Source organism: Rhinolophus ferrumequinum, chromosome 21 (assembly GCF_004115265.2).
Source record: "Rhinolophus ferrumequinum isolate MPI-CBG mRhiFer1 chromosome 21, mRhiFer1_v1.p, whole genome shotgun sequence".
NCBI lineage: Eukaryota > Metazoa > Chordata > Mammalia > Chiroptera > Rhinolophidae > Rhinolophus > Rhinolophus ferrumequinum.
In genome coordinates, this window is record NC_046304.1 from 52,630,216 (window position 1) to 52,641,140 (window position 10,925).

The 10,925-nt window shown below is 49.9% G+C and overlaps 1 protein-coding gene across 2 annotated transcripts in view; it reads right to left on the minus strand.

The window, feature by feature from the left end:
- Positions 1–8,738, minus strand: part of USP36 (ubiquitin specific peptidase 36) — a 34,121-nt gene extending 25,383 nt beyond the window's left edge. The window contains exons 1-4 of one of the 2 annotated variants that reach the window (XM_033090922.1): positions 8,617–8,738; positions 6,260–6,424; positions 4,612–4,873; positions 3,823–4,050 (exon numbers count right to left, since the gene is read on the minus strand). In XM_033090922.1, the coding sequence (XP_032946813.1) occupies positions 3,823–4,050; positions 4,612–4,864 (481 nt within the window). In that variant the 5' untranslated portion in view covers positions 4,865–4,873; positions 6,260–6,424; positions 8,617–8,738. The remainder of the gene's footprint in view (positions 1–3,822; positions 4,051–4,611; positions 4,874–6,259; positions 6,425–8,616) is intronic. The other variant, XM_033090923.1, reaches the window with a different exon arrangement.
- Positions 8,739–10,925: the final 2,187 nt, after the last annotated feature.

Here is a 10,925-nt window from a genome sequence, read left to right on the forward strand (position 1 = left end):
CAGCACAGCCACCAGGAAAACGGGAGCACGTACGGGGCTGGGAGAGCGGGCTCTTATCGCCAACTTTATGAGACAGAAACAAAGAGAGCCGAGTCAGGTCTTACTGTAAGTCCACCCGGAACAGCCTCAACGTCACCATGGCTACTGGAAGTTACAATCAACTTCACCTTAAAAGTCTACACTGTGCCTTGGCATCTTTTTTGGCTTTCGCTGCTACAAAGCCAATACAATGACAAGACAGTTAAAAATACTAATTTCCATAGTATGGCCATCTTTCTTTCTTTTTTCTTTTTTAATACCTTAACTGATATCCCTGAACACATCATACTATCCAAAATTTTTATCCTAACAGTGCTACTCCTATCTCCCTGCCTCTGGTTCTGTCCTGATTTCCTGATTTTTAATTGTTTACCAATTTTTAAAAATCATTAAGTTTTGTCACATACCTGTATACCTAAATACAAAATTGCCTTGTTTTTCAGTTTTAGAAACAGGAATCCATGCTGTATGCAGTCTCCAGGGACTTTTTCTTCACTTGGACTTTTTTCCTCAAATTCATTCATGCTTCTGACCTGCAGTGCCATGTACTAGTCCCCCCTGCTTGTACCCTAAGTCACGTATCCATTCTGTTGATGGGCACTTGAGTTGCTTACAATGTCTCGCTGTAGACAGTTTTATACAGCTTTCCTGGTGTATGCAATCAGAGCTTTTCTGGAGGAGAATTGCTGGGTTATGTCAAACTGTTTTCCACAGCATGGGTAAGTCCTCCGCGGGTCGGTAGGCCCTGAGACTAAGCCAAATGAGGACGTATAACAAAACCAATTTTTCCGTAGGCTAATTGATGTAAACAAGAGTTAAGCTCCAAGGGTCTCATCCACACTGTAACGAGAGGATGTGCCTTGAGGACCTGCTGTGGTCATGCCAATTGGGACCGGGCGTATGCGAGGAGCTTCCGTCATCTTCACCCTGACACCTGGCCTTCAGACTGGTGTCAAAGGTGTGTGGTCCTCCCCCACAGTGGTTTTGGTGGCACTTCCCTGATCACTAGATCACAAGCGAGACTGAGCATCTCTTCCTGTACTTCTTGGCCTCAAGTTTCCCCTTCTGTAAAATGCCTCTTCATGGTTTTTATCTTTTTTTTTTTTTAAATCTGTAAACTAAGGTGATCACTACTTTTTTTTTTTTTTTTTTAAGATTTTATTGGGGAAGGGGAACAGGACTTCATTGGGGAACAGTGTGTACTTCCAGGACTTATCTCCAAGTCAAGTTGTTGTCCTTTCAATCTTACTTGTGGAGGGTGCCGTTCAGCTTCAAGTTGTTGTCCTTTCAGTCTTAGTTGCAGGGGGCGCAGCCCACCATCCCTTTCGGGACTCGAGGAATTGAACTGGCAACCTTGTGGTTGAGAGCCCACTGGCCCATGTGGGAATCGAACCGGCAGCCTTCGGAGTTAGGAGCATGGAGCTCCAACCACTTGAGCCACCGGGCCGGCACGGTTTTTCTCTCTTTTTAATTACTTATTGTCAGTCTCCTTGTTGATTTGTATTCATTTCTTCTTGGTACCAATCCTTTGTTTATGTGTCCCGGGTTTCATTTCCCAGTTTGGAGCTCCCCACTGCCATTTAATTTCGTTTTTTCAGGAACAAAAGTTCTTAATGTTAATGTAGTGGAATGTATCCGTTTTTCCTGTTATGGGTAGCACTTTCTGAGTCTTGTTTAAGAAATCTCCCCTCCCAAGGTCACAGAGATAGTGGCCCATTTGTTACAAAAGCATTCATTATGTTTAACTTTTGATACTAAGTTTTCAATCCTTTGTGTGTATGCTGTGAAATGGGGATCCATTTTCAATTTTTCCATTTGTAAACCTGAGCTGCTTTTTTTTAAGTTCTATTTATTTAAAATGGGAGACACGTGTGCACGTGAGCAGCTGGCACGTAACACCGTAGTTCCCAACACGTGTTCCGGGGCTCTCCATTCTATTCCGCTGGTGTCTCTCTACCTGACCCAGTACTGACAGGGTAATCTTCGTAACTTTACAAGGAGACTTTATAGTTGGTAGGGCATCTGTCTTCTTCTAATATTCTTCTTCAGAAGCGTCTTGGTGATTTTTGGTTCTTTGCTTTTCTTTTCCATATAAATTTTAGAATCAGCTGGAGCTACATGAATGTCTACTTCAGTGTGGAGAGAACCGACATTTTTATAATACTGAGGCTTTCCTCTGTGAAGTCAGCATCTCCATGTGTAGGTGATTCTGTAACACCCTTCAGTGACGGTTTGGTAAAGTTAGGTCTAGATACTTTATCGTTTTTGTTGCTATTAACTTTTTTACAATAGCAAAAAGTTGTTCACCACTCTATTGTTTGGTATAGAGAAATTCAACTAACTTTTTGTTTATTGATGTGATATAGCTAGTCATGTTGCCAATTTTCTAATTTGTCTACAGAGTCGTTTGCTTTTCTGTGCAGGAGTACCATTTTCAAATAAGCGTCATTTCCTCCTCTTTTCCTACATCACTGCTCTGGCGGCCAACGCATCTTAAACAGAAGTGGTGCTCATGGCCATCCTTATTTCACTTCTTATGTGAAAGGGTAGGGTTGCAATATTGCCCTATTTAGAATGCTGTTTTGTAGTTTCGGGTAGATACCCTTTATCAAGATAAGGAAACTCCTTTCTATGTATACTCTGTTAAGAGTGTACCATAAAAACATTTTTTTGGCATCTATTTTCAGGTGACCTTTCTCTTTTAATCTACTAAGATAGTAAGAGTCATTAAGATAGCAAAATTAGCACTCACTCACATAGTGCTTACTGTGTGCCACGTTCTAGTCTAAGCACTTTATAGAATTCATTCAAGCCTCACAACAACACCATGGGGGAGACGATATGATTACTTTGCTGATGAGGAATCATAAACGGAGAGTCGGGTGACATTCTCAAGGATCACAGCCATTAGGCGGCAGAACCAGGACACAGACCCAAGGGGCAGCCTCAGGGCACAGCTCTAACTACTGTCCTTTGCTCCCACTAGAGAGTTTCTGATCCTAGAACACCCTGCATCGTAGGATGAACACGAGTTGCTCATGGTGTTTAAAAGACTAGTGAACTTGCTAGTGTTTTGTGTGTAGTTTTTCTATCTACATTCATGAGTAAGATGGGACTGTAATTTCTTTCTCATGCTGTGCTTGTTTAATTTTGTTATGCAAGCAATAAAAACCTCACAGAATGAGCGAGCGAGTTTTCTCTCTTTTTATATTCTGTGGAAGAGCTTGTGAAACACTGGAACCATCCCCTTCTTAAAAGTTTCATTAAAACTCACCCCTAAATCATCTCAGCCTGGTGTTCTCTTCATAGTAAGATTCTGAGGCACTGATTTAATTTCTTTAATAGTTGAAAGTCTATTCAGACTCTCTTCTACTTTTTTCAGTTTTATAAGTTATATTTTATTTCATCTCTATTTTACCCCTTTTAAACTTCTACTTTAGGGCATAAAGTTTCATGGTGTGCATAAAACCCTGTTATAACAGGTGTATAAAATAATTGAATATACGTATTTTGGAAGTATCTTTTGAAAACCGTTTTTTCTGTGTAGGTAATTATTTTCAGAAGTTTGGAAACCATTATTCTACCTGAGTGATTCGCTTTCAGGCCTGTCCTGCAGCGGGCCAAATTCAAATCTAGGTTTTATCAGTTCCTGTGTCATGAACTTCACCCCCAAATTTGGTCCAGGCTGAGAATGGCGGTGCCACGAGCACACCAGACCGTCTCATTAGGAGACCACGGTTCCCGTGACGCAGAGCCCACCCCCTGCTGCGAACTCTCACTCACAGTTACGAGAATGCTCCTTGGAGAGCAGGTAGTTGGCGAGAGGCGGTGTGTAGGTCAAGCACTGTATGGTGGAGTTTAGGAAGCACGTGTTGCCAAGGTTGTGGAGTCCGGCTCCAACACGGTAAACCCGCTCCCACTTCAGAGACAGCCGCTCCATGGGGAAGAGCACTTTCTGTGGGGCGGGAACACCATCCCCGCCGCCGCCGCTCTCATACACATGCTCGCTGCCTGAGAGAGAAAGGGACAGGGAGGGAAGGGGGGTGACGTAAGTCTATGCAGAGGTAAGCCACAGAATGAAACTGCTGATCTGTAAACTTGGCATGCGCGTGCTCAGAACACGGCACCGGGGGCGACCGGTGCTCCCATTTACTGGAAGTTCCCAGAAAGCCCAGGAGCAAACCCAGTCATCCCACGGACCTTCCAGACTGCTCAGGACGACATTCAAGGTCCCCTCTCTGGATGAGAGGACGAGACGGACACAGCGCAGCTGGAGGAGCCAGGTGCTCTGCAGCCCACCCCATTTCTCTTTTTTGTTTCCAAGCCCTGCTTTGGATCCTATTAAACACACACAAGTTCTGAGAAAATCTAAGGACACACATCTGTTTCTGACCAACCCCGTAGCATTACTTCGTATCGCTACTTGGACAACTAAATCCGTGGACCTCGTACAAAATTCACAACTCTCTAACCACATTCTGGTTTTGTTCCTACTCATCAGTCAATGTTTCCACCATCCACTTGGTCAACACAGAGTGGGGACCTTTCTGGCAGCACACTGGGCGTCTGTACCCTGTCTCCTGGCCTGCGTTTCATCTCCGCTCCTGTGGCGACAGGCTCCCTCCGTTTTGGGGTTCAACAACACATATTTGCTCTTTAATGACTCCAGCTGATAGGAGAAGCTCTTGCTGGCTGGCTCGAACTCGATCTTCTGCAAAAGGACCTTCTTGGCAGAGGAGGCCAGAAGCTTGCCCAGGTCTCCATCGTCAGCCGAGTCCTTGCGGCCAGGTTTCAGGGCTTCCTTCAACTTATCGACAATTGGCATGGTGCATCACTGTGGGGAGAAGAAGGAACACAGAGCGACTAGTAAGCACGTCCCAGGAACAAAGCACCTCTTCTCTGAAAATCCCCTCTCAGGTCATTGCGGATACCAGCCACCATAGAAGCTTCTCGGGAGTGGCTGCCAACCCTACAAAGGAGGCGTGAAAGATGGAGGCCTACTAGCAAGCATAGGAGAGGCCATAGGAGAGGCCATGTTTGTCCTCTCAAAAGGACCAGGTGCCGCCACAAACAGTGCCAGACAGACAGCTGCCGCAGCTAAGAGGCCAGGTCACCTCTGCGGCATCCATCTCTTCAGCAAGTGACACGACATCGTGCTTGGCACAGTTTCCTTCAAAAGGTGACCACGTGGTCCTAATGTCTGCTCAAAACCAGGGAAACACCAATTCTCGTAAGACACTCCGGTTACACCCACAAATCCAGGTAATAAAGGTATCAGTAGGGCAAGTCAGGGTATGCGTGTCTGTTCAGACCCATATTCTGTCGAAGACCACGGGCCACACCTGAACACGTGAAAGGAGTCTAGTCCAGGCTAAGATGTGCTGTAAGTGCAAGACACACGCCAGATTCCGAAGACTTTGTATGAGAATGTAAAATATCTCAACAACTGCCTGAACTTAAACAAAGTAGGGAAGGGGCAGCTCTGGGCTCCAGAATGCGGCAGGCCTGAGTTGTTCCATCAGCTATTAGCTATAAATGCCAGGGACAATCACTGTGACTTCCACAGGTCTCCTAGTCTTTGTGAAACAGGGACAAAAACAGCACGCAAGGCAGTTGTGAAAGTAGCGCGACGACAAGCACTGGTGATGCTGGCTGGGGGACAGGCACGAGATGCGGCTAGAAACTCACAAACAGGAAACCCCCATCGCCTCCCATGGCTACAGTTACATCTGCCGCTTCTCTTCCCCACCCACTGCCTCTCGGCTCAACCATCCCAGCCGAAGGTCAAGGACTATTTGAGTCACAGTTAGAAAAATAAGTTCCTTAAATTGCTCACTCCCATCAGAAAAATGATGACCCCCTCAGGGCCAGTGTCCCACGTGTCACAGGGAAACCAACCAGTCAGGTACCCCCAAGCCTCTGTTCTAGTGAAAGGACCACCTCCAGCACCTCTTACTAAACCATTCAGATTTATCATGAAGCATCTAATTCCATATGTGTCAAGTTTCTTTGTCTATAAAAATATCTGTGAAGAACAGAAAACGTAACCCCCCCTTTTTTTTTTTTTTAATGAAAGCAAGCTCAAGTTCTTTGACTTGAGGAAACAAAAGCACCTTTCGTGGGGGATGATCTAAGAGTTCTCACCACTGAACACTGCTACTGGGTCACACACAGGTAACCAGCAAGAACGAAAAGATGCGCAGGCACCTGCGTGGCTTACCTGAGACATCTGAACTTGGGTGCACTGCTGCTGCGGCATGAGGTCAGGTTCTTGGTCCAACTGGGCGAGCGTGGGGCTGGGACCTCACATTTACGCGTGCTCCTCGTCTCTGGCCTGTGAAATCACCAGAGCTGCCAGCGTGTTGCCCAGGGTGGGCGTCAGAACCTGTGGGATGCACAGAGCATCCCGTGAGGCTGCTCTCTCTCTTCCCACGATCGCATCAGCCCCATGCCCTGGACGCGGGGCAGGAAGGCCAAACACGTACCAGAATGGAACGGTGGGCATTAAGGCTGAAAGAATATTGCAGGGGCAGATCTAGGGAGAGCAGGGAGGAAAACTGAGCCAACTAGTAGCTACAGATTAGAGCAACAGGCATGGCACGAAAACGTGGCCATTTGCTCTACAGCTAAACCTTCACGCCAGTGACAAAACCAGTGAACGAAAATCTCCCCACGTTTGCCGGTCAACTCCAGCCTAATTTGCACCTTAAAGAGTAAGAGGTAACAGATATTGATCTCCAACTTTCAGATTTCATGAATCTGTAAAATTTCAAAAAAAGAAAAAGAAAAAAATCGAAGGAGCACTGAGAGTTGCCAAATTTTCAGTCTGCTCAACGTGGATTTTTTTTCTTTAATTATTATCCATAAGCACTATGATTACATAAAATTAAGGTACTTTAAAACTTTTTACTGTGAAAATGTTCAAACATCCACAATGTGGAGAGAACAGCAGTGACCCGCCTCGTTCCCCTTATTCAGGGTCAATAATTACTAGTATGCAGGACCAATCCTCCTTCCTCTCCTGTCCCCATGTGACTTGACGGCCAATTTCAGATATATCATGTCTGAGATCCATAAATAAAAGCTTATCAACACCCAGAAACGAAGAAACACAGAAAACCTCCCTCCAGTGTCCCTGTTGGAGGTAAGACTCACGTCACTGTGGGCAGGTGAGGACGTGGTCCTGGATGGACGTGGGCCCACAGGCACGTGTGGGAACTGAGTGGCCGGAGGAAAAACAGAACTCGGGAGATTTAACCCAAGTTAACGCGAGATAAGTAAGTTAACACCCATCCCACAGCCCACTCCTCCTGGAGTCAGATCTTCAGCATAATTTTTCCACTTCTGACAGAGAGATCACCCTCTATGTCATCAGTTTCACCTGAAATATTAAGCAATAACCTAAAAATGATTTCTCTCTGAGGTGTAGGAACCCCAAGAACATTCCTTGTATCACCAGCAAGCCCTTTGACATACACACTTGGTAACACTCTTGGAAACTGGGGGAGGATGCTCTCTGGAAATTCCAGGTTTCTTATGGTCCAGGGATGGCTCCACTTATCCAGACATAACGTCCTCCAAACAAACACCTTTCCATTCAAGCACATTCTCTATCCCTCCTGTTTCCAGGATGAGCCGCACTGAAGACTCACAGGGTCAACCACGTGCTGGTGGGGGGGGGGGGAGCCTCAGATGGACAGAGCTGGGCCTCCCTGGGGCGCTTTCAGGGGCGGGGGTGGGGGGGGTAGGGGGGGACCTCCAGGCTCTTCAGCAGAGCAAGTAGAGAACCAGTCCCCAGCCAAGAGAGAGCAAACTGACCCCCTCCTTGGAGGCCTGACTCTCAACATCCCTTACAGAGAAAGGCTGTTCAGGAGGCCACTGTAGCTCCTACGACCCAGGACAGACCCAACAGCACCGGAGAAAAGCAACGGGTGTTTACAAACCCCACAGCTTGTACCCACCCACTCGCAGCCACCACGACCACCATGACCGTGAGGAAGGTTACAGCCCCGGGGGCGAGCCTTTCCCACACAGCTTACTAAAGGAAACTGAGAAGATCTCCGCTCTGCCGCCAAACAGAACGCTCTCTCCCCGATTTTGACTTAAGCCATCTCGGAGAAAGTCTGGATCCCGCGTGAAGGATGCTTCTGTGCGTAACGACTGCGCCCGCCACGGACACAGGCCCCTGCCTCCTCCCCCGCCCAGGCTCCTGGGGGGCAGCTCCCCGGACCCTCCACCTCCGGTCGGTGTTCACCGGGGTCGGCAGAGCGCACCTAGGACAGCCCGCAGCGCACGCCCCCCGGGCCTCCCCGTGGACCCCCAAACCTCTAGCGGACCGCGCAGCCTCGGGCCCTCCCCGCGGACCCCCACATCCCCCATGGACCGCACGGCTCCTGGCCCTCCCCGCGGACCGCGGAGCCCTCAGGGACACGCACTCACGTTTCACCGGAGCGCCCTCAGGTGCGCCCGCGTCGGGCCGCACCTTCCCGCGCCCCAGGCCTGGCAGGAGCCCTCGCCTTGGCCAGACGCGCAGCCTTCCCCCGACCCGCGCGCAGCCCAGACCCGACCCCTGCCTACCTGACCCTCACCCGGCACGCTGCAGCCCCGCGGCGCTGTCGTCTGCTCGGCCCGGGCCCAGTACACTCACCATCCGGGCCCTCGGCGCCTCACACACGTGTCACGGCGACACTTAAAGACGCCGCCGCCCGCGGCCCGCGCTGCGGGACACAGAAATGCCCCTGCAGCTTTAAGAGGCGGGGTTGGCTTCGGCCCCACTCCCTGAGCCCGCCCACAGCCTCTTTACGCGCCGGAAACGTCACCTTCCATCCCGCGGCTCCGCCAGCTTACGCAATGACGCAAACACGCAGAGCCGGAGACGGCCCGCCCCCTTGGCGAGAGACCCGAGAGTTCCCGCAGAGCACGTGAGGCGCCTGCTTCCGGGCTCCGCGCGCGGGGCGCGGGCGGCGAGCGCACCTGCGGCCTGACAGCCGCGCCTCATGCTCACCTGACGGGCTATGTCTCACTCTCTAGGGCCTTTTGTGACCAAGACACAGGCCCGAGGCCATCAGGGCAGCCGATCAGTAAAGCTGGGCGGGCGAGAAGTGTCCGCGGGCTCTGCGGAATTCCCTGACCTCACCGCCTCCAAAACCACGTCAAGGCCGTGGTTGAGTGTGTGTAAAGACGCATTGCTTCTGCGATATTGAAAAAAGCACCTTTCCCCCCAAGCAGCTTCGTTGGCTCAGGGCAGGTGGAGAGAGCGGTTCCTAGCCTGACCTCTGGTGGTGTCTCACCGGAGCAAAGGGGGGGAATAAATGACGCCCCAAAAGGCCAAAGCTTCCCTATCTGATGCTGTGTCGTCATGTCCCCTCTCCCCCAGGCCGTCCAGTGGGAAGTGAGGATGGAGAGAGAGGATGGGTGTAACTGGGACAACACGTACCTTGTGGTTATTACGTGGGGCTGGGGTTTTTCTGAAAAAGCGAATGAGCAGAAACAAAGTCATAGGAGCCCAATCCTGATCTGTGAGAATCCTCAACTGAACTTCAGATGGAGATTTGTCCCCATGTGCGTCCACCCTGGGCCCTCAGACAATGATCCAAACGAAGACAGGTGTCGCCATTCCAGGCCTGACACGTGTGCTTAGTGGTTAAATGCGGAGGCAGGTTGGGAGGGGAAACTGGCAGGGGAACCGGGGAGACTTGGGTTTTATTCCAACTCTGTCCTAATTAGCAGGTTTTGGGGGGCACATCTTGTAACTAACCTGGGCCTCAGTTTCCTCATCAAAGACGACCTCCCGCATCTCTTTCGTTCGAACATCAAAACCAGCGACGTCTGCTTCGAGTGCAGAGCTCCTCTGTGCCACTTGAGCAACGTTATCCGATTGAATCCTCGTGGCCACCCTACAAAAAAGATGATTGTACCCATTTTACAGATGAGAAAACTCGAGTGTGCAAGATCCCAGCAAGCAAGGGGTGACCTGAGGGTTTAGACTCAGGTTTTTGTCAGGCCCCAAGTTCAAACCTTTAACTGGGGCTCTCACGGGACACCCTGCACATTCCTCAGAGATGACAAAGGAATTGCCTGAGAGGCCTGCATGCTGCTTGAGAATGTGAACGGAGATCTTGATTTGGGAGGCGCCCTGGGCCACCCACACCCCTGCCCTGCTTCCCCTTCAGATTCCCTTGGAGACGCCTTCAGAGTGGAATCTCTGGAGTATGTTCACATGGGTCCACATAGAAGTCCTTCCTGAGGCACTCAATCTCAGAGGGCACCTGAGAAATGCAAATTAAAACCTCCGTGAGGTACACTTCACCCCCTCTAGAGCATCTAAAATAAAGACTAGATGTTGCAGAGAATGTGGAGCATACAGACCCTTTGTAAGCCGGTGGGGAGTGTAAGATGATGCAACTGGTTTGGAAACTTACTTGAATATTTTTTTTTAAGTAACACAAACACTTACCCTGCGAACACATCCATTGGTCACCACTACAGGCTGGCAAATTCCAAATGCATGGGTGCAGACCTCCTCCCCGACCTTTGGAATCATGGGTCCAGTAAGTGCCTCCTGGACCTCTCCCCCCCGGAGGCCCCACAGCACCTGAGTCACCTGCCCAGAAATGATGCATCCCCACCCTCCCCTAAGCTGCCTCTCCATTTCTGCCCCATTGCCCACTTGGGCTGCTGTGCTGGGGCTCTGACCGAATCCTGCCCTTTTCAGCTCTTTCCAGGTTCCCTTGTGAACTGGTTTCCAGCGGGGCTCTGGCCACTGGGGGCACTGGTACCACTGGAGGGCAGAGGACAGGATAAGCAGGGCCATTTTCTCCCTTCCTCTCCGTTTTGAATGGAGTTTCTGGCAGTGGCTCCAGCTCCCACCAGAGAGGCACTCTATG